This window comes from Nannobrachium achirus (assembly GCF_963921795.1).
Source record: "Nannobrachium achirus genome assembly, chromosome: 12".
Taxonomy (NCBI): Eukaryota; Metazoa; Chordata; class Actinopteri; order Myctophiformes; family Myctophidae; genus Nannobrachium; species Nannobrachium achirus.
Window position 1 is genome coordinate 64,940,300 of NC_137832.1, and position 27,938 is coordinate 64,968,237.

Sequence of the window (27,938 nt, forward strand, 5' to 3'; positions counted from 1 at the left end):
CGTTTTCTTTTTGGTGCTATTAACATAAAGCCCATAATATTAACATAAAGCCCATAATATTAACATAAAGCCCATAATAATACTGTACATTTCTGTCCACACACACACACTCTTGTAACAGACAACAGTTACAGAACCAACAAAAATATATAGCCAAACACGTTGCTAAATATCTACTCCTGACTCTGGATCATTTTCCTAGAACGTTAGTAGAAAAGCACTTTGTGGTGATAAATGAAACGGTGCACATTGTGTTTTTTTTTGCATAGATATTAACCATTGATTGATTGTCACACGGTCTCAATACGTGGCTTCAGCGTCCATGTTGTCATCGCTCCCTGCACCACCGAACTCCTCACCGTTGTCAAAGTAGTTGTCGATGTAGTCGTTTTCCTGTAGGACAGACATAGGGATGGGACGATAAGCCATATTATCGTTTATCGTGATAAAAAACACAATAATCGTTTTGTGGAGATTTAATATAATGGTGATATCGTCCTCTGTCATGTACTGGGATTAATTCACCTTTTATTTGCCGAGCTGCATATCCGGTACCACTTAAACCCTCTATTGTTAAAAGGTATTTATAATATACGTACTTGATACAGTCTTTTTTCGCTATCAAATCTCTTTGCCAAAAAATAGCCGATCTACAAGCTTGCAACGCGTTGTGAGCTTGTAGATCTGCAATTTTTTGGCATATGTTCCTCCCCAGGATAATGGATTTTGACTATTGCAATAATATCGTAAATCGTGATTTATTTTGTCACAATAATCGTGATATGAAATGTTCATATCGTCCCGTTCCTACACAGACACAGGGGAACCAACCAACAGGTCAGCATCTGTGCTAGTGTTGTTACCGAAGCCACATAATGTCCTTTATGGTACAGTTGATGTTGCACTACTGTGGTTTTCAAACCTTTTAATTTCAAGGACCTGTTAAGCCATTATTGTTTTCTTACATGATGCCTGGTAAGGTCACGATAGAGACAGTGGATCACAAGCCGCGGCCGACAAGGGATTGTGTACGAAAACCATAATCGCAACCTGTAAGGGTCCATTTTAGAACACCCTCAAGGAAACCAGAGAGTCCTTGGACCCCACTTCACGATCCTCAATGTTTTTTATTTTATTTCATTCAAAATTACACCGTTATCGGACGGGTACTCTGTATTGACCCAATCGGTAAGGACAAAATGGTATCAATACTTCTCTAATCTGGGATTACATCATTCCCGCATGAATGCTTGAGAGATCGCTTAACCACTTTCAACCTGGCCATGTCATAGGTGAAAATTATCCCAAATCCATTTATGAAAATGTCAGATCTACAAGCCTGTGAGGTTGTACGATTGTCAACGTAACATATGTGGTACGATCAAGTATATTGGTCTTAACTGTACGGTAAAGTTACCTCTTCGCCCTCCTCTTCATCGTACTCTTCCTCGTCGATTTCTTCCTCTTCGCCCTCCTCTCCATCTTTCTTCTTCTCCTTCTCGACGCCCTCTTTCTCGTCGTCCGATTTTTCGTCTTTCCCATCAACTTTCTTCTCAAGCTCCTAAGTGAAGAAATCAAATGAGACGAACAATTTGTTTAGACACAATTCAATACACGGTAAAAATACACGAAAAAAATAATACATGTCCTTGAAAACGCTATTCGGAGGTAAACAATGATAAAATGCTGGGACGTACATCCAGTTTCTTCAGCACTTCTTCTGACTCGATGCGTGTCATCTTCACACATTTCTTCTTTGATCCTGTTGAATTTCAGCGTTAGTGTCGACTCCAACAGTGTCGGGTTGCATTATAATGTAAAGTAAATCATGCTGTATAATTAATGTGTACCTGGTTTGGGTCGAGGCTTTTTCTTTTGGGGCCTCAACTCTTTGGGAAAAAGGTTCCAGTCTGAAACGGTCACAAATATGAGTATTATAATTTCTTTCCCACATTGTATTGTTAACTTGTGATCCAGGGTTCTCTCTCTTTCGATCACTAGACAGTTCAATCGATACAACTCAAGTTAATAATTCATCATAATCCTCAAGTGAATTTATTTTGTCTACTTAAAACCAAGGCCATGTTTACTAGGTTGTTTCTTTATATACCAATGACCAAAATATAATACATCATATAATACATCATCGTTGTCAGATGGAAAGCTCATATGGCCGAAACTGTTACTTTTCAGAATAAAAAGAAAAATGGCAAAAGTAGCAGATTTACAAGCTGGAAATGCAGTGCGAAGCGACACGTTTTCGTTTTCAGCTAAATAAATGTGATCTTGGATAAATCAGGAAAGGAAAAGGGTTGCAGATCCTTGTATATCTGATAATTTTGATGCTTTTGCGTGACGCTGTAGGGCGCCAATTCATGAAAAAAAAGCAACAATATTAAAGTTATAAAACAATTCCTAGTATTCTATTACACAGCTCCGTGGATCACTGGGGGTTTTGTTACTCCTGCTAGAGCAGCAGTACCTGGGGTCCACTCTGTTCTAACAGCAGTATAGAGTAGTACTGTAGTACCTGGGGTCCACTCTGTGTTCTAAAAGCAGTATAGAGTAGTACTGTAGTACCTGGGGTCCACTCTGTGTTCTAAAAGCAGTATAGAGTAGTACTGTAGTACCTGGGGTCCACTCTGTGTTCTAATAGCAGTATAGAGTAGTACTGTAGTACCTGGGGTCCACTCTGTTCTAACAGCAGTATAGAGTAGTACTGTAGTACCTGGGGTCCACTCTGTGTTCTAAAAGCAGTATAGAGTAGTACTGTAGTACCTGGGGTCCACTCTGTGTTCTAATAGCAGTATAGAGTAGTACTGTAGTACCTGGGGTCCACTCTGTTCTAATAGCAGTATAGAGTAGTACTGTAGTACCTGGGGTCCACTCTGTGTTCTAATAGCAGTATAGAGTAGTACTGTAGTACCTGGGGTCCACTCTGTTCTAATAGCAGTATAGAGTAGTACTGTAGTACCTGGGGTCCACTCTGTGTTCTAATAGCAGTATAGAGTAGTACTGTAGTACCTGGGGTCCACTCTGTGTTCTAATAGCAGTATAGAGTAGTACTGTAGTACCTGGGGTCCACTCTGTGTTCTAATAGCAGTATAGAGTAGTACTGTAGTACCTGGGGTCCACTCTGTGTTCTAACAGCAGTATAGAGTAGTACTGTAGTACCTGGGGTCCACTCTGTGTTCTAATAGCAGTATAGAGTAGTACTGTAGTACCTGGGGTCCACTCTGTGTTCTAATAGCAGTATAGAGTAGTACTGTAGTACCTGGGGTCCACTCTGTGTTCTAATAGCAGTATAGAGTAGTACTGTAGTACCTGGGGTCCACTCTGTGTTCTAACAGCAGTATAGAGTAGTACTGTAGTACCTGGGGTCCACTCTGTGTTCTAATAGCAGTATAGAGTAGTACTGTAGTACCTGGGGTCCACTCTGTTCTAACAGCAGTATAGAGTAGTACTGTAGTACCTGGGGTCCACTCGGGTTAGGGTTAGGGTTAGGGTTAGGGTTAGGGTTAGGGTTAGGGTTTGTGTTCTAAAAGCAGTATAGAGTAGTACTGTAGTACCTGGGGTCCACTCTGTTCTAATAGCAGTATAGAGTAGTACTGTAGTACCTGGGGTCCACTCTGTGTTCTAATAGCAGTATAGAGTAGTACTGTAGTACCTGGGGTCCACTCTGTTCTAATAGCAGTATAGAGTAGTACTGTAGTACCTGGGGTCCACTCTGTTCTAATAGCAGTATAGAGTAGTACTGTAGTACCTGGGGTCCACTCTGTTCTAATAGCAGTATAGAGTAGTACTGTAGTACCTGGGGTCCACTCTGTTCTAATAGCAGTATAGAGTAGTACTGTAGTACCTGGGGTCCACTCTGTTCTAATAGCAGTATAGAGTAGTACTGTAGTACCTGGGGTCCACTCTGTTCTAATAGCAGTATAGAGTAGTACTGTAGTACCTGGGGTCCACTCTGTTCTAATAGCAGTATAGAGTAGTACTGTAGTACCTGGGGTCCACTCTGTTCTAACAGCAGTATAGAGTAGTACTGTAGTACCTGGGGTCCACTCTGTGTTCTAATAGCAGTATAGAGTAGTACTGTAGTACCTGGGGTCCACTCTGTGTTCTAACAGCAGTATAGAGTAGTACTGTAGTACCTGGGGTCCACTCTGTTCTAACAGCAGTATAGAGTAGTACTGTAGTACCTGGGGTCCACTCTGTTCTAACAGCAGTATAGAGTAGTACTGTAGTACCTGGGGTCCACTCTGTTCTAATAGCAGTATAGAGTAGTACTGTAGTACCTGGGGTCCACTTGTGTTCTAACAGCAGTATAGAGTAGTACTGTAGTACCTGGGGTCCACTCTGTTCTAATAGCAGTATAGAGTAGTACTGTAGTACCTGGGGTCCACTCTGCGTCGTCCACCGCCATGGGGCCTTGCTTCAGGTATCTCTCCTTGTATCGCTCCACGTCTGTTTGGTGTGTAAACAAGAGCAGGTTCTCCTCAAACACATTTTCACACAAACTGCCACTCGCTCTGAACCCAACGCCACACAGCACATTCACCCACTGTGGTTAACACCACATTCACCCACTACTGTGGTTAAAGGGGAAATCCACCCATTTTCAATATTGAACTATGTCATTAATATACCTTAGAGGAGTTGTGTGGAAATAGAAAAAAGTTTCCCCCCTTCTGTGTTGCCTAGAACTGGAGGATTGATTTTGGGGTTTGTATTGTAAAGTACAACTTGATGACATCACACATTGTACTTTACAATACAAACCCCAAAATCAATCCTCCAGTTCTAGGCAACACAGAAGAGGGGGAACTTTTTTTCTATTTCCACACAACTCCTCTAAGTTATATTAATGACATAGTTCAATATTGAAAACGGGTGGTCTTCCCCTTTAACAAACCACACCACATTTACCCTCTACTGTGGTTAACAAACCACACCACATGACCCATTTTATTCTTTGGCAACAATGACAAACCAGTCTATGCATACTTTACATTTTAAACCCTGATCTTGAGGTCAGCTGCAGGGTTTACTTACATTAGGATTTACATTACTACATTTTCCACAAGACAAATGATAAAGTGAAATGTGTGATGAATAAAAACAAACAAACATTTGAACTGTAACACTTTAAAACTGAAGCCGATATCATATTTGGGGTCATCTCTCCCAGGCACGTGCACACATAGACATGAAAGGGGGCCTGAGCCCCTGCCCTTTTATCCGTCAGTAAAAAAAAGTGCCCTCTCCAGACCAGGAATGCAGTTTTTACTATGGCTTACTATGCCATACCTGAAGGCAGCATTCAAGAGAATCGCCTTATCCAAACTCTCGTGAACATGAATGCATCATCTTATGTTGAAAGAATTGCCCTTACTGTGTAGAAAGTCCATGCCGTTACGCCACATCTCCAGTATTGCCTTTTTTATGCTTAGTTTAGTGTGGTATCAAGTACTGAGAATAGCCGACCTCCAAGCTCGAGCTTGGAGGTCAGCTATTTTCAATATTTTCACCAAAAGGCCCTTTTAGAGATTTCAGCCCCTGCCTCTCTAACATTCTCTGCACGTCCCTGATCTCTCCTAAAATGTATTTTGGGGAGACAACAAGCCCAACAAGCCCTCTTAGTAGCAATGATCAGAATATATGGTAGAGCTTTCATTTGAACAAAAAACATTTACAACCCCTTTAAGTGAGCTATTGCATCAGTTCATGGCACTTAAAAAAATGCAAGGTACTAAACATATGGCACTCTCACAATCTACCCTTTGCGTAAAATAATGTACGGTACGTTATATACACCTAGTAGAGATGCACTTACATCTGATATGAAGAAATAAATACCGTCCCGACTGCCTCTCATCTCTGAACGAGAGTGCTTTATGAACTCAACGAACCGTCATTAAATCATAAACCTCTCCGACTCTCTCTTCATCTCCAGATACGACCATAATTAAATACTCTAAGATCCTGAGTGCTCGCATTCTCTCACCTCACAGACAACTGCCATCTCTCTGTCTCTCTCTCCCTCTATTGCATTAGAAGTGGTGTAACGTAACTCCTGTAGTACTCTAATCAAGTAACATTTTGAGGTATTTTCAGTCATTTTGCTTCAACCTCACTACATCTCAGAGGCAAATATTGAACTTTTACTCCACTACAATTATTTGAAAACTTTACTTACTTTGTAGATTTGGATTCTTATTACAAAACATACATTAACTACAGTACTTCAGCCATTCATACATTTCAACAATTTGAAAATCTACAAGCTCACAATACGTTGAATCTGCTATTTGTATTTCCAAAGGATTTTTATACATTTCATTTCTTTTGAAAACTTGTGAAACGGGACATTCTGCATAATGAGTACTTTCTACTTTTGGTACTTTAAATACATTTTGATACCAATACTTTTGTACTTTGACTCAACTAAATGTTTAATTCCGGACTCTTCACGGTCTTTTATTCTACCTCTGAGGGTGGATTCTCCCCATGCATTTCAAAGGGAAGGGTGCGGTTTGTTGCCATTTGCGGATTTCTGCAGAAAAACGCTAATTTCCCATTGAAATGCATTGGCAGAATCCATCCTCACATGGTAGAATAAAAATGCAATGTGCCCCAACGGATCATTTCTACATTATCTACATTCTAATATTGATACGTTTACTTAAAGGGGAAGACCACCCATTTTCAACTGAACTATGTCATTAATATACCTCCTTAGAGGAGTTGTGTGGAAATAAAAAAAAAGTTCCCCCCCTTCTGTGTTGCCTAGAACTGGAAGATTGATTTTGAGGTTTGTATTGTAAAGTACAACTTGATGACATCACACATTGTACTTTACAATACAAACCCCAAAATCAATCTTCCAGTTCTAGGCAACACAGAAGGGGGGGAACTTTTTTTTCTATTTCCACAACTCCTCTAAGTTATATTAATGACATAGTTCAATATTGAAAATGGGTGGTCTTCCCCTTTAAGTAAAACATGTGAGCACTTTCTTTCCACCACAGAGCATTATTATGGGATGTCAGGTTTCTAATGCACTGCTCTGTGATCAGGGGTGTCACACCAGATCCTGGGCCCCGGGTACAAGGCTTCACTGCAGGGCTTTAACCCATTTTAGACTGGGAACAGATTATTACCCATTATTTTGTGCTTTAACTGTTGAAAAATAGCAGATCTACACGAGCTTGTAGGTCTGCTATTTTTGAAAAATCTTGAAGAAGAAGAGTCTTTGAAAATTTCAAATCCTTCTAATGTTTCTATGCCAGTGGTGCTCAAACCTTTTCATGTGAAGGACCCCCAAAATGATGTGAATTTGGCCACGGACCCCCATCTCAAAATATTGAGTTCCAGGGACCCCTCAGAAGCAACATTTTAATTACAAATTATATAAATTATATTCAAAGATCTTCACACATTTTCACGACTTTTCAAAGCTTGACTATACAAGCTCACATGAGCTTGTATATCTGCTATTTTTCAATAGCTAAAGCCACTCCACCTTGGGCCCTGGTAACTCAGTCCCCCCCCCCCCTCCCTGTGTGACGCCCCTGCTGCTCTGTGATGCTTCCTCACCTGCCTTTCCGGCTGCAGGCTTGATGAAGTGCGGGCGAAGCTGCATGGCTCCTCTCAGCTCCTGTTTCAGAGCCAGCATGTAGTCTACATCCTCGCCCGGCCTCAGAGGCACCGCCTTGAACTCTGTGTTCTGTGGGTTGGGAGAGAAAGACAGCAAGCAAGAAACCTTGAACTCTGTGTTCTGTGGGTTGGGAGGAAGACAGCAAGCAAGAAACCCCCTGCATGAGAGATTCTTCTCATGACAAGTCCGTTCACAAGTAGGAAGAGGTTGTGTGTCTAACAGAAACCAACGTTCATCATGTCATATCCACTCTAAACACAATGCTGACTAGAGTTGGGGGAAAATAGGCAAATGTTATTTTTTCCTATTAGCCCTATTCACGGCCCGCCCACTCAGCATCCCCCTGGTGCTGAAGTCACGTTTTGAAGGGTAAAACCCTGCAAAAGCCCATAGAGTTAACACAGAAATCGCTAATTTAATGCAATTTCCGAATAGTACAGTATAAAATACGGCTAGAATGATCAAGAACACAAGATATTATTAAAAGGCACAAAGCATTATAATTTACTTTACCGTTCGAAATGATGATTTGTTGGCTTTAAGTCCAGCGATTTCTGTTATAGTTTCTCCTTCTAAACTGACATCAGCACCAGGAAGTTGCTGAGAAATTTGCTGAGTGGGCGGGCCGTGAATAGGGCTTATTGCAGATAGAAAAGCCTGCAGTTATTAGGCTACACATATTATATTACCGTATATATTTTATAGTTTTAGAAGAGTGAAAACATTTAGATGTGTCAGTGATAGATGTATCACTGACAGACACATACATAAATACATAATTAGTTTTTTATGAAGGTAAAAACGTTATTTGCTACAACACATAAACTGATCTGTCACCTCAAGATGGGTGCAGAGTGAGCCGCTGTTTGGGAAACTGGTATAGATTAATGAGATATGTGTCACTGTGAGATCACTGTGTGTGTGTGTGTGTGTGTGTGTGTGTGTGTGTGTGTGTGTACTTACAGGAAACAGCGGGTTTGGCCCCACCCTGGACTCGGGCATCTGCCCCCTGGTGATGCCCAGGGCGTCCACATTGAAGCTGAAGGCAGCGATGCCCCGACCCTTGCCTGCCATGTTGGAGGACCTGGTGGTTGTGAACCTGAATGAGATCAAAACTGTTACTTTTCAGGATTCAAATAAAAATAATAATAATAATAATAATAGCAAAAGTAGCAGATCAACAAGCTCAAAACACGTTGCTTAGTGTCGCGTTTAGAGCTTGTAGATCTACAATTTTGGATACTTTTTTGTGTGATGCTGTAGGATAATCAAGTAAAGTGTTAATTTAGGATTTTGTGCAAATCTTTGCTTCTTCAAAATATTTTTTCAGCCAAATACATGTCAATCTGGGTTTGAGAACCACTGGACTAGACAATATAACAAATTACAAAATTAGTCATCAACAACAATGTAGTCTCTATGCAACACTATAAACACAAAGAAAATAACAGTGTTGATTTAGCCATTGTAACACTGAGTTGAAAACACTGATGATTTATCTCACTTTTTGTTTCTTTACTGTGTGCATACTAGGTACAGTAACAAGGTACAGTAACAAGCCATACAGTTGTTGAATCATTTTCCCAGTGTATTTATTTACCTTGTTTTTTTTACAGCAAATCAAACAGAAGGCTGCTAACACGTGATGTATGGATCCACACAGCACAGCACAGCAGCAGTCAGGGAGGGAGGATGTGTGTTTAGTAGCCTGTGTGTATCTGTCAGGCGTGGTGCTGATTCACTGATTCAGCACTATCCACTTTTCCTCCTGTGGAACCAATCACCGTTGCCGGTTAACAAAACATCTTTGTCATGCTCAGTGGTCGAAAAAGTACTCACATTTTGTACAATTCTGCACTGTAGACTCTGTTACAAGTAAATATCCAGAATTCAAAATGTACTTGAGTAAAAGTTTGAAGGTATTGGCATCAAAATGTACTTGTGCCAAAAGTACAAAATGTTTGAAAATAGCAGATCTACAGCTTGTAGATCGGCTATTTTCAAATATCCAAGATATAAAATAGGGCTAAAGTGGTGTAGCCTATGTATTTTTATAATATTATAATTTATATCTGCAAGTAACTTGTAACTAAAGTTTTCAAATAAATGTAGTGGAGTGGACTATAAGTACAATATTTGGAACCCAGATGTAGTGGAGTAGAAGTAAAAGTACTGAAAACTGGACAAACTCAAGTAAAGTACAAATACCTCAAAACTGTACTTAAGTACGGTACTAAAGTAAATGTACTTAGTTACTTTACACCACTGCTAAAGTGGCTGATCGAGCACTGTCATGATGAAGAAGGTATAATTAATAATACATACCAAACCGATCTGATTGAAGGAGATGTTAGTTCATATAAAAACAGTGTTTCTGATGTAACATTCTGCGGACACTGACAGTGCTGTGCTGCTACATTGTATCCTCGCGTCACCGTGGCTACTTTGTGGCCATGCGTAGAATGAATGAAAGGCCGGCCTTTTAAATCGACGTCCAGTGACGACGTGGGCTCGGCGTGCCTAGGGGCGTGCCAACGTCAAGCGTGCACGGCTCCTCCAATCACCGCTGGGGTCCCGCCCACAAGGGCGTGTCGCGTCGACGATGACCAGGGTTGCCATGTCCGCTTATTATAAGCGACTTGTGGGCTTGTTTTCTTTGCTGTAAACTAGTGTAAAGTTGATTACCGGTATGTTTGATTGACTCTGTAAACTTTGTAACTGATTTTCCCCCTTGGTATAATCTATCAATCGATCGATAGATTGATTGAATATTTTATTAGGCAAAAACACTTAACCAAAAATTCCTTGCGGTCTTGTTTCTGTTGGGGTCCTTGTTATTCAGTTCATCGATATATAAAGTGGCATCAAAAATATTGTAAATATTGGTTGCGGTTTTTTTTCTTCTTCTTTTTTTAAACCAGTGGTCAAGACAGGGACCCCCCAAATGATGTACCGTATGCATTTGTCTGCAGACACCCCCATCTGAAAATACTAGTTTATGCCAGGAGTCCCCCAAAACCAGATTCGTGTTGTTATTTTCTTCTAAAAACATATTCCGCAATTTTCAAATTTTCTTTTTCAAATGTATTTTTCAAAAATGGCTACGGTAGAGCGGGTAGACTAGAGTAGGGTTTCTCTTGTGGTTTGGGCTCGTTTTCCTAGACCTGGTTGCTTATTTCTCTCTTAAAACCTGGCAACCCTGGACGACAGTCAGCCTGGCCACCATCATTTATTTTTCTACCTCTCAAATCACAACAACATCACAGCTGAGCGGAGCGGATCAGGACAGCAAGCGTTTTTATTTTATTTTATACATATTGTTTGCAGATAAAACAAATCTTGGGACCACCACCTTCACCACCTCCATCAGCAGCACCAGCAGCGGCAGAGGATCCGCGGTTGCCTCCGATCCTCCACCCAGTGAAAGCCTCTCTATGCCTGCGGTGGGACCACCATAGGGACCACCATGTCCTCCTCTTCTCCCACCTCCACGGACTGGTACGCCCACAAGGCGCTGGGCGGCGGGCTGTTCTGGATCCAGGAGCGCTTCTACCAGTCGGAGAACCGCGCCAACATCTGGCTGCTGCGCGGCAGCCACCAGGACGTGGTGATCGACACCGGCCTGGGCCTGCGGAGCCTGCCGGACTACATGGCCGAGCAGGGGCTGCTGGGGGCCGGCCAGAAGAACCCTCTGCTGGCCGTGGCCACCCACGCCCACTTCGACCACTCGGGCGGCCTGCACCAGTTCTCCCAGGTGGGCGTGCACAGCGCCGAGGTGGACGCGCTGGCCAACGGAGACAACTTCGAGACGGTGACCTGGCTGAGTGACAGGGAGATCGTGGAGCCCCCGTGGGCTGGCTGGAGGGCGAGGCACTACAAAGTCAAGGCCGTCCAGCCCACGCACATCCTGCAGGAAGGTACGGTGTGTTAGTAGGCTACTGCAGGGGGTCCGGGACCCCTAGGGGGTTCTCCCATAGTTTCTTAAAGCCTGGAGGGCGAGGCACTACAAAGTCAAGGCCGTCCAGCCCACGCACATCCTGCAGGAAGGTACGGTGTGTTAGTAGGCTACTGTACTGTTACTATACAACATCATCATTATTATCATCACATTCACATCCTGCAGGAAGGTAGTAGACTACTGTACATCATTATTATTATTATCACATTCACACTGGGTGATGGAGTGACAGGGCAGGGGCGTCACAAGGGGGGGGGGGGGGGGAATGTGGGACTGAGTTACTGGGGCCCAAGGTGGAGGGGCCTTAAAATACTTTAGCTATTGAAAAATAGCAGATCTACAAGCTCACTGTGAGTTTGTAGATCTGCTTTTTTTGAAAAGTCGTGAAAATGTGTTCAAATCTTTGAATATATGTATTTTTAAAGCGAACATTTGTAACTAAGATTTCTTTCTCCTGGAACTAAATATTTTGAGATGGGGGTCCGTGACCAATCATTTTGAGGGTCCTTGACATGAAAAGGTTTGAGCACCACTGACATGGAGACATTGTTTTTTTTTTAAACTTAAAAGGATTTGAAATATTTAAAGACTTGCACAAATGTTAAAGGAGTAGTTCACCCCCAAAATGACTTTTTTTCTATTGATTACTCATGCCATGGAGACTAGAGTTCAATAATATTTTTTGTTTTTTGTCGCATTCCTAAGACATAAATGTGATAACAATAAATTTACCCACATTCGTTCCGGATGGTGACCCGTTTCGAAACGGGTCACCATCCGGAATCAATGGGGGTAAATTTACTATTTACTAATTTTTGTCTTAGGAATGTGACAAAAAACAAAAAAATATTATTGAACTCTAGTCTCCATGGCATGAGTAATCAATAGAAAAAAAGTCATTTTGGGGGTGAACTACTCCTTTAAAGATGTTTTCAAAAATAGCAGATCTACAAGCTCGCAGCGCGGCACCGAGCTTGTAGATCTGAACATTTTCAGTAGTTAAAGCACAAAATAATGCATAATAATGTGTTCCCAGTCTAAATGGGTCAAACCCCCTCCCCCTATGAAGAACATTCATGGGGGCCCCGCAGTGAATCCCTGTACGCAGGGCCCAGAATGTGGGTGCGACACCCCTGCGTAGATAGATAGTGGTGTCCCCTCCTGTCACCGGGGTTCCATTCCCAGACGACGGGGAGGACGTTCTAGAGGACCCAAATTGGCCAAATTGTCTATTATGTAAGGAGGCAAACATTGTGAAAATAGCCGAACTACAAGCTCACTTTTTTTATCTGTGGAACCAAGTCTAACTAAATGTAAATGCCTATTTGTAAATGCCAAGTGTTTGTCAGGGTAGCCTCGCGTAGCCAGGCTTACTCATCTGTGAAGAGAAAAGCCTGGTTACGACCATAGGCTGAAACGGCATGAAACGGTGCTTCTTCCGCCGGGAGAATTTCACCGGAAGACTGCAACGCATGACGTAACTTCTGTTAACCGCAGCACTTCCGGTGTCTGCAGGTTCATGCCATTTACATCACCTAGTGTGACCAGGGTGTTGCCAGGGTGGGTGTGTCCCCATTATGATTATTTTGGGGGGTTGGTTGGTGGGGTCCCCAGTTAAAATACGATTATATGGCATTGGGGGGCCTGAAAAGTTTGAGATCCCCTCCTGTCCTATGCTGTACATGCATGGTCCATGTGAACGTGATTAGAGTACCGGTAGTCTTTAATTAATATAGCCCTGTGCTGGCGCTGTGTGCGTGCGTGACTGCGTGTGTGTGTGTGTGTGTGTGTGTGCATGCAGCAGAGTGGACACACACACAACACACACACGCACACTCATGCTTCTTCCAGTGCCCTACGGACTCATGCTGCGTTCACACTGGCAGCGACAACAGATACAAAGCTACAGCACTGCTATCTGTCACTTTGTAGCTGAAGTTGAAGCTCAACTTTAATGTATCTTTTGTTGCATCTACAAACATCAGATGTATCTTTGTGTCTTCATGTCACTGTTGTCTTCCATTGAACATGAATGGCAGACAGTATTTTTTTAGCTGCCAATGCAGGCACAGCAGGATGCATCACATGCAGGCACGTGCAACATAGACATCAAAGGGGGCTTGAGCCCCTGCCCTTTTATCCTTCTGTAAAAAGTTAGCCTTGTAAACCAGACTCTTCCTGCCTTCATTGGAACAGAAGATGGGAGGAGTCAAGTTTACTAGGCTAGTATAAAAAGTGTCCTCTCCAGACCATGAATGCAGTTTTTACTGGTGAATGAAATGCAAATGCCTCCTCTTTCCATGCCATACCTGAAGGCGGCATTCAAGAGAATTGCCTTGTCCAAACTGTCCTGCATCTTATGATGAAATAATTGCACTCTCTGTGTAGAAATCCATTCCGTTACGGCAGATATTGACTTGATAATGCTTAGTTCAGTGTGGTATCACATACTGAAAATAATAGCTGACCTCCAAGCTCACAACGCGTCGCAGCGCGATGCGCTGTGACCTTGGAGGTCAGCTATTTTCAATATTTTCACCAAAGGCCCTTTTAGAAATGTCAGCCCCTGCCTCTCTAACATTCTCTGCACGTTCCTGATCACATGCACTCCTGGATGTTGTCCCAGATGTTAGTGATTCATCACGATGTCTGTGTATCGTATCTCACATGTACGTACATACGTAGGTTGGGGTCACATTAACGAGAGTGCACACACACACACACACACACACACACACACACACACACACACACTACAAGAAGAGTGCACTTCATTTGTATCTGTTCAGCTGCGGCGTACATGCACTCTATTTTTAAGCCGGCCTGCAATGCATGGCCGCTCGTCATGACTTTGATGTATTCGGTTTCATCCAAGAAGAGTAATGAGTAAACACAGTAAGGTGGGGTTGGAGGTGGGGGTGAAGGATAGTAAGGTGGGGGTGGAGGTGGGGGTGAAGGATAGTAAGGTGGGGTTGGAGGTGGGGGTGAAGGATAGTAAGGTGGGGGTGGAGGTAGACCTCTGTGAAGTTGGCACCCCATATGATGAAAACATATATAAAAATGGTGTCATTCTTTAGTGCTGAATTTGTGCTGAATTGTGCCGTAAATTTTATAATTTGTGCTGGTATCATTGTTTAGTTATTTTACATAACACCACTGTTCTGCTCCTATGTTCTACCATTATCTCCATCGACCTCTGCTGGCCACACCACTGTAATGCTGCTAAATCTGCTAATTCATAACCATATAAATATTTATATATATAAATATATATAAAAACACAATTGATGATTTCAATGTGGATGTGCACAAATTAGAGCACATCCAGCACTAATGAATATGAGACCCTTTTTTCCTGAATTGGAGCCAAAAAATTTTGGGTGCAAGGCTCAGCAAAACTATAACTTGAAATATCTCAAAAATGATACCAGCACAAATTATAAAGTTTACGGCACAATTCAGCACAAATTCAGCACTAAATAATGACATCATTTTTATTAATGTTTTCATCATATGGGGTGCCAGCTTCACGCAGGTTGGAGGCAGGGGTCCAGGATAGGGGGGTGACAGTGGCTCCAGAGGTAGAGCGGTCCCTGGGCGGTTCAATCCCCGCCCGGCTCGCGTTGAAGTATCCTTGAGCGAGACACGAACGGAACGCCTCAAACCCTTTACTGTTCCCGTATAGGACACTGTTCCCCTAACCCTAACCCTTTACTGTTCCCGTATAGGACACTGTTCCCCTAACCCTAACCCTTTACTGTTCCCGTATAGGACACTGGTTCTCAAAGTAGGGTCCAGGGACTCTCAGGGGTCCTGGAGGGAATTCCAAATGGACCCTTACAGGTCTGTAACCCTGAGATCCATGGGGGTCCTTGAAATGAACAAGTTTGAGAACCACTGCCCCATAATAGGTAGCAGTTCACTGCTCACAATGGTTAGATTTGTTATTAAATCATTTCCTCATGTGGATCAATAATACACAACACGTTGGCACAGGACAAATAATAAACACAGTCATTTATGATATGAGCTATCAGATGTCCTGGGCATCAGGGTTCATTCATACTGTATAACTTAGCTTTTATTGTTAAGAGAACAAAGTCCGAAGAGTGGATATTATTAGTGTGAGCCAAGAACTGAAGCTGAAGTTCTTCTGACTCCTGTTACAGAGCTAGTCAGGCTGACAGTGAGAAAACAGACAGAGACATAACTGAAACGGCTCTTCTTCCCTCCTTCACTTGAAGTTTTTTGTTACAGAGCTTATCGGGCAGACATTTATTTAACGTCCTGCTTCATCATACTACAGCGTCGCACAAAAGCAAAGCTTGTAGATCTGCTACTTTTGCTGTTTTTGAATTTTAATACTGAAAAGTAACAGTTTTGGACACAGAGGGCCCTATTTTCGTCCATGCTAACCCCTAAACCCCTAAACGTCTTTGCCTTTTTTTTACTATTTTGAAAAACACACACTCAAATAGCTGATCTACAAGCTCACAACGTGTTGATGTAGATCGGCTATTTGAAGTATTTAAAAGGGGTTTTCAAAATAGTAAAAAAGGCAAAGAAGTTTAGAGGTTTAGGGTTTGGCATGGACGAAAATAAGGTCCACAAGGTTTCCTGACAGACGTTATGATATATTTAAGCCCTAATGCAAAATAAAGTTCTGTCTGTCCTCATCCCCGATTAGGACACGAGGCCAGCAGGTCAGTCAGCCAGCCCACCAAATAGATCCAGAACACCTTGTAAATGTAACTCTGAGAGGGTACAAATGGAACCAAAAATGTATCCATTTGGCCACACAGACCCCCTTTATTACCCTAACCCAGGGGTCTTCAATGTTCAGGCCAAGGACCCTTTAGTTGAGAGAGAGATGAAGCAGGGACCCCCACAACCTGTTCATAGATTCCATATAGTTTCCTTGTTTGACAGCACAATCATCAGTGTATTTTGGATTCATGTCAATGTGTGTTTTCAGATATTTAACCACTTGAGCCATCATTACCTAATAAACTTGACCTTTCACTCTGTACTTAGTCTGCTCTTTTCCCCCTCTAAACCAAACCTCTTGCCGAAAATCGCAGCGCGAGGCGTTGTGAGCTTGTAGATCAGCTATTTTTGGCTAAAGTTATCAGAATAAGGACACTAGGGTTCAAGTTGTTAAGATTATTTTTTTTCCCTATCACACAAAGATTTGGAGGACCCCCTGTAGTAACTCTGAGGACCCCCTAGGGGTCCCGGACCCCCTGTTGAAGACCCCCTGTTGAAGACCTAAGACCTAACCCTTTTTTCTTCTTTTTTTAAAAAGAGTTTTTTTTGGGGGGGGGCTTTTATGCCTTTATTGATAGGACAGTTAGACTGACAGGAAATGGGGAGTGACACTCCTGTCAGTCTGGCACTGTGACACTGATAGAAGAGTGCAGATTGGGTCTCCTTGTTGGTTTCTTTGATTAGTTTTTTGATGGCAAAAGATCTGTGTAGGAGTTTCTACAAGTAGCTATTAAATGGTAAATGGTGCATTTATATAGCGCTTTTATCCAAGGCGCTTTACATAGATTGTGCATTACATTCACCCATTCACACACACATTCATACACCGGTGGCGGAGGAAACCATGCCTTGCATGGTACAGGCATTCATATTTTATCTAATAATTTGTTTCAGTAACTTGTGTGTTCTCAGTATCTCCTCTCTCTCTCTCTCTCTCTCTCTCTCTCTCTCTCTCTCTCTCTCTCTCTCTCTCTCTCTCTCTCTCTCTCTCTCCCTCAGAAGGTATTCATTCTGACAGTAATTGTTCAACACCCAGCCTTTATTTCTGCTGTGTCAGAGGCACTGCTGCAGTGCAGTTGAATATCTTATTGCTCAGTTTCAGCTGCCTGCCCGTCACGCCGTCGTCCGACTCGCATTCGCTTTGTCTCTCCACCTCCGAATCGATCCCACTCCACACCATGGCAACGTTGGCCCCAACACCTTTCTTACAGTGTATCTGTGGCACACGCACGCACGCACGCACACACACACACACACACACACACACACACACACACACACACACACACACACACACACCGAAATGTCACAGTTATAGCAGAAACAGTATTCTGAGGTGTTCTACTGTGTAAAAAGTAATCTGTTTGTAGTGGAAAGTGTAGATTTGAATGATGATGAGGTGATCGTCACCCTTGCTGAAGTTCATGAAGCAGTTTTGAAGCTAGGGGATAAATAACTGTGCCTGTGGTCTGGACAATATTACAGCAGAACATCTTAAACTTGCCAGTAAGAAACTATGTCCATTGGTTGCTGTGTTTTACATTTTCTTTTGTTCATGGGTGTTTCCATGCTCACTGTTCTGTTAGTGCCGGTCATTAAAGACAAAGTGGTGAGCTAAACAGCTCAGATGATTAGAGGTCAATTGCCTTGGCCGGTGTTCTGTCCAAAGTGCAAGAGATAATAATTGTACTGAGTAGACTTGAGAGGTTGATTTTGTCTGCTGATAACCTGATTTGGATTTAAAAGAAAACATGGCACTGATTTGTGTATTTTTGCTCTTAAAGAGATCTTAGATCAAATACACTACAGGGAGGAATTCTGTCTCCTTTTCTTTTAAATGTTTATATGAATGTTTTATCATTGATGTTAAATGTTTATATGAATGTTTTATCATTGATGTTAAATGTTTATATGAATGTTTTATCATTGATGTTAAATGTTTATATGAATGTGTTATCATTGATGTTAAATGTTTATATGAATGTTTTATCATTGATGTTAAATGTTTATATGAATGTTTTATCATTGATGTTAAATGCATCTGGCTGTAGGGTTGGTGACTTGATAATTACTCACCTGATGTATTCAGATGATTTGGTCATATTTAGTGTATATAGTGCTGGTCTCTCTCCAACAGCTTCTGAGTGTATGCTCACAGTATAGCTTTGATTTTAATATAAAATACCCCTAAAAAAAAGAGTAAACTCATGATTGTCCGAAGTAGGGAAGACAGACAATCAATCTTTCCTGACTTCTATCTGGCTGGCTCTGCCCTAAGTGTGTGCAGTGAGATGACCTATTTGGGTCATACTATCTCCAATGACCTTTCAGATGACAAGGACATCTATAGACCGCAGCGGAAGCTGTATGTCCAAGCCAACATGCTGTGTCGCAGCATGTTGGCTTGTGCAGCATGTGCTCAGTACCAGTGGAGATATCTCTCTTCTTTAGATCCTTTTGTACACTGTATACTGCCCACCTTTGGTGTCGCTACAGACAATGCAGCATCAGACGTCTCACAGTGGCCTATAATGACTGTATGAGGCTGTGCCGAGAGCTCAGAGAAGCTGCGAGCCAGATGTTTGTCAGTGTCGTGGTTCCCACCTACTCTGCTGTGCTACGCAACCTTATGTACAGGTTTATGTGTAGGGCATCTGAGTGACACAACAACCTTATGTACAGGTTTATGTGTAGGGCATCTGAGTGACACAACAACCTTATGTACAGGTTTATGTGTAGGGCATCTGAGTGACTGAGTCAGTTAACCTTATGTACAGGTTTATGTGTAGGGCATCTGAGTGACTGAGTCAGTTAACCTTATGTACAGGTTTATGTGTAGGGCATCTGAGTGACTGAGTCAGTTAACCTTATGTACAGGTTTATGTGTAGGGCATCTGAGTGACTGAGTCAGTTAACCTTATGTACAGGTTTATGTGTAGGGCATCTGAGTGACTGAGTCAGTTAACCTTATGTACAGGTTTATGTGTAGGGCATCTGAGTGACTGAGTCAGTTAACCTTATGTACAGGTTTATGTGTAGGGCATCTGAGTGACTGAGTCAGTTAACCTTATGTACAGGTTTATGTGTAGGGCATCTGAGTGACTGAGTCAGTTAACCTTATGTACAGGTTTATGTGTAGGGCATCTGAGTGACTGAGTCAGTTAACCTTATGTACAGGTTTATGTGTAGGGCATCTGAGTGACTGAGTCAGTTAACCTTATGTACAGGTTTATGTGTAGGACATCTGAGTGACACAACAACCTTATGTACAGGTTTATGTGTAGGGCATCTGAGTGACCTAGCAACCTTATGTACAGGTTTATGTGTAGGGCATCTGAGTGACTGAGTCAGTTAACTAGAAAACTGCACTCTGTCGACGAGGTGCCAACTTGCGCCAGTGACATCACCACTGGCATCACCAGGAATGCTGGTCCCTCATTGGGCTACAGGCTTAAACACGGGCACACACCGACATACGTACATACTACATACGCAGCCGAACGCAGTACTCAAACGTGCACGCTATGCTGGTGCAAGTACATCATCATCACTGTTATAACGGACTCTACACGCAGTTCTGTCAGGTTCTCATCTAGACTGTGGAACCATTTTCACACATGTCTGTAAGTCAGAAACTGAACATTTGGGCTTGGTGCCCACTGCCTATTGTTTTTATTATTCGTTTTTTGTATTGTTGTTTTATTGTATTGTAACTGATATGGATCTTCTTGGGTCTGAAATAAAGATTGAATTTAACACACGTGCACCGGCTGCGTCAATGTCAGACTCCAGCTCTAGCGCTGAGTCTGACATCAGGCTAGATTGAGAACCCACTAGCTTAGAGCGACGAAAAAACAGCCTCTGAGATGTTGAACGCTTTTTGTGCTCAAAATCCACGCAACATAATATTATGAAATATGTTTTCATTAGCCTAGGATTTGGTTAGACATGAGGGAGGTGGTGGAGTGCTTTAACAAGCCATGCATAAGAGGAATAACACTGTGCACGCACACAAACACGCATGCACTCTTACCACCTCGTCTTCTGCAGGCAACGGACAGAGAGACAACTCATTCATCCCTCCTCCCTCTGTGGGATTCTATAGCTTTTACTATGAAAACCTGCATCTCATGTGCGTCAGTCAGTCACGCCTTGTGTCACGCTCCATATATGGCCAAGAGAGAATTCGTTTACACGTGTGACTCGCGTCACGGCAACCACACTTGCAAATTAATTGTCCTTGTCCTATTTATGGAGATCCCTGCAAGAAGCCCATATTTGGCTATGATTGCACAAGGTCATCTTTAAGGTGTCATGTGACATCACTACCCAAATATGAATCAATTCTTCTAACTAGTCTGGTCCAGTCTTTGCACAGTGATTTCCATATAGTTTTTCACCTCTCTCATAGAATCCAGAAAGATCTTTGCTAGGAAGCCCCAAGGAATTCTATTTTAATCCAAGCTGGTGCTAGAGTGAGAGGATGGTGCACTGGGTGAAACATTTCAATGGAGGACTGAAGACACCCAACCATGCAGCCCTGGTGGCGGGGTACATAAGTAAATGTACTTTGTTACTTTACAACACTGGGTATTGATCATTTACTACAGCAGATGTCTTCAACAGGGGGTCCAGGACCCCGGGGGTCCACCCTATGTTCCCCAGGTTCTATGTTCCCCACTTCCCCCCCAAAAAGGTTCTATGTTCCCCAGGTTCTATGTGCCCCAGGTTCTATGTTCCCCAGGTTCTATGTTCCCCAGGTTCTATATATCTATCTAACCTGGACACACACATGCGGCTCATCTTGCCGAACAACTTTGACACTCTGACTTTTGACCTTTGACCTTTAGATCTCCCACCATTTTGAAATATATGTAAAACAGTAAAAATCTATCTCCTCCTGGGATTTTTGCGTTACGCGCACTAAACCTTTTTCACATGAAATTTTGACCTATATCTACACAGGCTATGGGGTGAGAAGTTTGTATGTTAAATTGTTATTTTTTAATAATTCAATGAATATTGCGGTTTTATGCAAATTATTCTTCTACCTCTAAATCATACATGCAAAGTCAAATGTTCATGACATTTGGCAAAGTTGTAGAGGGTTAGTCCAAATATCACTGAAACCAATCTTATTCCAATTGGCCAAAGGGGGGTGCTGTACGAAGCGTTTGAAAATTCAAACTTTAAACGGGCATAAGTCATGCGTCGTTTTGTTTGAAGACATTTAAGTTGCTTACACACGTGCCTTGACTCAAGCGGAAGACATCTGTGTCTTTGTTAAGTAAGCTCCGCCCTTAGATTTTCCGCCATTTTGAGCAGTTTGTAAAACACTTAAACACGTTTTTATCCTGGGATTCTCGCGTCACGTGCACAGAACTTTTTTTTACATGAACTTTGGACCGATAGCTAAAGATCTGTCTGATCGGATTTTTTTTTTTTAATTTAAACATTCTTTTTAAATAATTCAATGAATATTGCAGTTTTATGCAAATTATTCTTCTGCCTCTAAAAAATACACGCAAAGTCACATTTTCATGATGAAATAGTGTAGAGGGTTAGTTCAAATATAACTGAAACCAATCTTACCCTAAATGGCCAAAGGGTGGCGCTATATAATTTTGAGCAGTTTGTAAAACACTTAAACCCTTTTTTAGCCTGGGATTTTTGAGCAATTTGCATGAAACATTCTACACGCAATCTAAGGACCTTTATCTAACATGCCTATGAAGTGCACAATTTAAAAAAAATAATAATAATAATAATAAATATAGCTGCAATCAGCAATAAAGTGGCCAAAAAACACCTCAAATCATGAACACAGCCTGCGATGTGCGTGATATTTTGCAAGCACATTCCCACTAGGTCAAGGAACAGATGCCACCCTTCTCACATTGGCCTGTTATAGCGCCACCAGCGGGTCAACTTTTGCATAACACATTTTTGGAACAAAATGCCTCAATCACGCATGCAGCGTCCGATTACGTCAGTAACGTCAAAGAGAGCACTGCCTGCAATCTTGACATTTTTTACTTTTATAGCCATTGTTTTTTGGCTTGAAGCAAGCCCACAATTGTTTCGAAGGAACACTATTTTCTAGTTTGTTATTGAAAGTGCTAAGCGTGTGATGGCCTTATTGTTCTTATCAGAAGGTGTGGGTGTGTGAATTCCGGTGATCGAATACAGATTACAGTGGTTGTCAAACATTTGGTTCCATTTGTTCACTGTCATTTGTACACTTGTCAAAGTTACAGACTTGTCGAATTAGACCCCCTTAAATTAACCTAGATAGTACAAAATCCACTTTGAGAACCACTGATCTCTTCTTTTTTTTTTTTTTTTTTAAAGATTTGTTTTCGGGCTTTTATGCCTTCATTGACAGGACAGTAGACTTACAGGAAATGGAGAGAGAGTTGGGGAGCGACACGCGGCAAAAGTCGTCCGGATCGGGAATCGAAATTGCGACCCGTCAGGCATCAATGCCTAAGTGGTCTGCACCTGGACCGGTAGGCCAGAGGGCGCCCTGAGAACCACTGATCTATAAATGTATATGACCCCTCTCTCTCTCTGACTCTTATCTCTCCTCCCCCCCTCCCCCCTCCCCCCAGGTGACGTGATCAACCTGGGCGACAGGCAGCTGACGGTGCTCCACATGCCCGGCCACTCGCGGGGCAGCATCTGCCTCCACGACCGCGACAACAAGCTGCTGTTCAGCGGCGACACGGTGTACGACGGAGCCATGATCGACTGGCTGCCCTACAGCCGCGTCAGCGACTACGTCAGCAGCTGCGAGCGCCTGGTGGGCCTGGTGGACAGCGAACAGGTGAGCGCCTGGTGGGCCTGGTGGACAGCGAACAGGTGAACCAGACGGATTATGGAAATAAAATACAATCTGACGACAGGAACATTTTCTTAGGCCCCCTGAATCACATTTTAGAACCATTTTTTCTCACACTGTCAGAGCTGGTACAGTATGTGGAACACGTCTGCTATACAATTACAATAAACAGTGGTTCTCTCTTTAATTTTAAGGACCACCATAACTCAGAGTGTACAAATCACATAATGTCTATTTTTACACTTTCTGAGATACAGACCTGATAATATTACCCAGCCCTAATTATAGGCCAGGCCAAAACAACATCTTGATGATTGATTGGTGTTACTGCAGTACATAAAAGGTTTCATTATTTGTAAGGGTGAGTCATTCTGCTGTTCACTGAATTCAGTTAAAAGCCTTTTGTGGAACCGTGTCAAGTTTATAATCTGGCCGATCCGCTGTGACCGCCTTGGCATTCTTGAGGGTCCTACTTGTACTGAAGTACAAAGACTCAATCCACCTTTTGTTTCTGATTAGATTCTTTTTGTTTTGTCATTCTTGGACTGTATCTGGTCTGACATAAGGACACAATTCTGTCGGTGGATCTATGAGATTGAGACAGTCTCCACTCAAGATCCTGGTGGAATCATTCATCCTGGTGGAATCATTCAAGTGACAAATGAAATGTGCATTTGTTTGGGGTCACAACTAATTCATTTTCTACAGCAGGGGTCATATCAGGTCAATAGGCGAGTCATGTAGTCTCTTTCGGCTGGAAACCTATGAACTGTAACTGTAACTAAAAAATTCAAAAACGGCAAAAGCAGCAGATCTACAAGCTCAAAATGAATCGAATTTGCAGATCTGCTACTGTTGTGCGACGCTGTTGTATGATCAAGTAGGGGCGTTAATTCACGAAAAGAACGAAAACGTTTGAACATGGAGATTAGTTTTTTTGTGCCCAACAGCAACGATATTAATCATTAATCATATGAATTGCTCATCATTGATGATCTTTGAACTGCATGTAACAAATATTATCTAACGTCTTCACCTCCTCATCACCAGGTGGACCAGGTGCTCCCCGGACACTACAACACCTTCGGGGCAAAGCGCCTCCATCGGCTGGCCTCCTCCTACATCAGCAGAGCAGGGACCTGCCCCGCCAAGTTCTCCACGCTCGCCTGGAGGACTTTAGCCTCGGTGGCACTCAGGGCATCCAACCCACGGAGCTCCTGCTAGTGGAGAGGAAGAGGAGGAAGAGGAGGAAGACCCCCAGATGGAAGAGGAAGAGGAGGAGGACCCCCAGATGGAAGAGGAAGAGGAAAGCACAAAACGAAAGCATTCCCCCGTTAATTTAACTCTGAGTGTCATAACTACTAACTAGGGATGGGACGATATGAACATTTCATATCACTATTATTGTGACAAAAGAAATCGCGATTTAAGATATTATCACGATAATCAAAATCCATTATCCTGGGGTGGAACATTTGCCAAAAAATAGCTGATCTACAAGCTCACAACGTGGTGCGTTTTGAGCTTGTAGATCGGCTATTTTTTGGCAAAGACATTTGATAAAGAGTGAAAAAAAGACAGTTTCAAGTACGTATATTATAAGTACATTTTACCAATTATAGAGGGTTTAAATGGTACCGGATATGCAGATCGGCAAATAAAAGGTGAATTGATCCCAGTGCATGACGGAGGACGATATCACAATAAATGAAATCTCCACGAACGATTATCGTGAGTGTTTTTTATCACGATAAGCGATAATATCACTTATCGTCCCATTTCTACTACTAACACACTCTCACTCCCCCAAACAGCCTACTGTATATGTCGTGACTTCTTGGGACAAATGTAACCAAATGTTTCTCCAGTCACCTGGTGCCGTCCCAGGCACGTCCTCACTCCAGGAATGCAGAACTGCCTTCCACTAAAATAATAAAAAATAAATAAAAAAGTTAAAACGACGGAGGTGTGCTGTTTAAAGCAGACTTGAGCCACAAGAGGCACCGGCGAGTGAGCCGTCAGGCGAGAGTCGCCGTGCAGAAAGTTAGCAAAGTCTGCTTCAGCTGACTCCATTCACCAGCGCCATTCGAGTTAATGTCCCGATAGGGACAGAAACGTTACTCACGTCCCCCCCTAGTCAACATGTGCCGTCGAGGGGACCCCCTTCCCGTCAAACGTTTGGTTAAAGAAGTCCTCAAGAAGTCCCCCGTTAGCCGTCTTGGCAGTGAGAATGTGCTGGTCATAACGTTGCTCTCTGGAGTTAAATCAACAGTGTTTCAGTGTAGGTTGTTCGTGGATGGCCAGATGGAGAGAGTGAACCGTGTGAACCTTGTGTAAATTGCTGTGACGCTGGTTGTCTCATTCATGTAATCCAACAGAATTCATATAATAATTGCCAAACTTTGTGTACAACGCCCTCTCCTATTGGGCCGCTACACAAGTCAGTATCAGCATCGTTTATATATATTATTATAGCCAATGCAGTATTTATCTTATTCTGAATGAAGAGTGTGTTTTGTCTGAGAGTATTTATGGTTGGTTTCTATATATTGTATGTACAGTGTATCGTATCTGTTGGGTGGAAACCTCGGATCCAAATTCAGCGACAAAAAGTACTTTTGTGTGGCGCTGTAGTACGGCGATCAAGTAGGCCGTTCTTCTTCTTTCGTGTATCATCATCGTGGATGATTGGTTGACAACATTTTATTTCACAAGATTTCTTGTTACTTAGGGGAGGCCAAGGGTTCATAGATTTAGATTGTAATTAGGGAAAAGAAAAAGTGAGTGTTAAAATGTTTTCATTTACTTTGTTCTATTGTTTTAGCACGTTTAGCGTGCTAAAATGTGGGGACATGCGTACACGTGGGGGCATGTGTACAAGTGGCTAAACGTGGCCCATGAAAGATTGCGGTGCAACTTGGGAATGGGCTTTATTCCGTGTAAAAATACGTATTTAGACACTTGTACGCATGCCCCCAGCCACTGAAATCAAAATTATTAAAATCTTTAAAACCATAGAAAGGAGTAAATGAAAACATTTTAACTCTCATATTTTATATTCTTTAATTACAAAATCTAAAATATGAATCCTTGTTGTAAAAAAACAAAGTTGTCCTTTAATTTACCAACAAAACGTAAAAATAATAATATTGAGATAAAGAGGTCTGCTCAACAGCAACGATATACTCTAAATAAAGAGAAGTATAACAATAGCACAATAATGCTACAACTCAGCACTTCAAAAAAGAAAAAAACAGAGGCCAGGGAGTTTTGAGTTTGATCTCTGAGGCATGTGATTAAGTTGGTGAATAATGGCGTTTTCCCTATGCATTCTGCAACGCTCAGTGAAAGCCTTGTGTCTACTACACTACCTCCTACATTTGTAACACTGCTTTGTACTAACCTTACTTACCAAACGGCTTTGGAACCGCAAAACCACGACAATAAAAGCCTCCGTTCTTCTGTCTGATGATGTTTTGTGCAACGCTGGCGGCTGCTGCCAGTGGCTCTGTGTCGAAGCGCCACAAAGTTCTCATTTTAAAGAGGTGGTGCCATAGTTTTGTACTTTTTTTCTGTTTTATATGTGTCTATGGAGTTAACCTTACTCTAATACAGTGGAGTGGTTCTCAAACTTGGGGTCGGGACCCCAAGTGGGGTCCCAAAATTATGTTGTGGGGTCCCCAGATCATTAGCTTAATGTAATTTGTTTCTCACTCAATGGTAAACAAACCAACATACAGTATAAGTGAATAGAGGGTATGTGCACATTTCTAAAGTGACAATTTAAGGACTTTCAAGACTGTTTTAATAACAAACTGGCCTAACTGCAACGCGTTGCGAGGCGTTGTGAGCATGTAGATAGACTATTTTCACAATATTTATCTGTGGAACCGAGTCACATTAAATGTTATTGCGACCGTAGGTCGCATTTACTATCAAACCCTGCACAAAGTGTAAGTCCGTCAGTCAGTCAGTCTGTCTGTCTGTCACACCTCACACGTCACACTCTTGCCCTGCTCATATCTCCGCAACCGTTGCCCCGATCCATGCCAAATTTTGCACACACACTCCTTACCTGCCAAACTACAACCTCCAAGGACCCCCGGAGCTCCAGGGACCCCCAGGTCCCTGGGGGACCCCCAGATGTAAAAAATGACCAAATGTGCTAAACTGACCAAATGACCACCCCAACGGGGCTGCTCACGGGGAATTCCCGGGGACCACCGACTCCTGGTGCTCCAGAACGGATGCAAAAGTGGTGGCGCCCCCAGTGGAGGACCCCCTACACTGCAGCTCACATAAAATGCCGTAACTCCGGCTAGGAGCGACCGGGACAGCCGGGGCCGGTACCTATTCGTCCGCCTTGCCGGCGCGGAGACCCCACCCCTCATTTCTCACATGGCCCTCTTCTAGCGCCACCATGAGGCCGATTCTTGCAAAACACATTTTTGGACACTGCTCCTACAATTTTTGCCCTAAAATCACGCAAATCGGTACACAGTATGTCTACACTCATCCCATCAACATGAATCTCTCCCATATAGCGCCACCTCCAGGCCGATTTTTAAAAACACATTTTTGGACACTGCTCCTACAGATTTTGCCCTAAAATCACGAAAATCACTACACAGTATGTCTACGCTCATGTCATCAACATGGATCAGGAAGATTTTGGCAAAACACATTTTTGCCCTATTTGTGGAGATAAGTGACCT

General features: G+C 42.6%; 2 protein-coding genes across 2 annotated transcripts; one reads left to right on the forward strand and one right to left on the reverse strand.

The window, feature by feature from the left end:
- Positions 1-300: 300 nt before the first annotated feature.
- polr3g (polymerase (RNA) III (DNA directed) polypeptide G) lies at positions 301-8,731 on the reverse strand (the record flags this gene model as incomplete). Its single annotated transcript, XM_080738842.1, has 6 exons — positions 301-393; positions 1,418-1,561; positions 1,698-1,762; positions 4,393-4,464; positions 7,597-7,726; positions 8,621-8,731. 6 exons carry the CDS (start codon positions 8,729-8,731, stop codon positions 301-303), a joined length of 615 nt encoding a protein of 204 aa, XP_080594968.1.
- A 2,225-nt stretch (positions 8,732-10,956) lies between these two features.
- On the forward strand, positions 10,957-24,447 carry mblac2 (metallo-beta-lactamase domain containing 2; the record flags this gene model as incomplete). The annotated part of the gene is made up of 3 exons (XM_080739383.1): positions 10,957-11,574; positions 22,994-23,208; positions 24,274-24,447. Exons 1-3 carry the CDS (start codon positions 11,124-11,126, stop codon positions 24,445-24,447), a joined length of 840 nt encoding a protein of 279 aa, XP_080595509.1. The 5' UTR covers positions 10,957-11,123.
- Between the last annotated feature and the right edge of the window lie 3,491 nt (positions 24,448-27,938).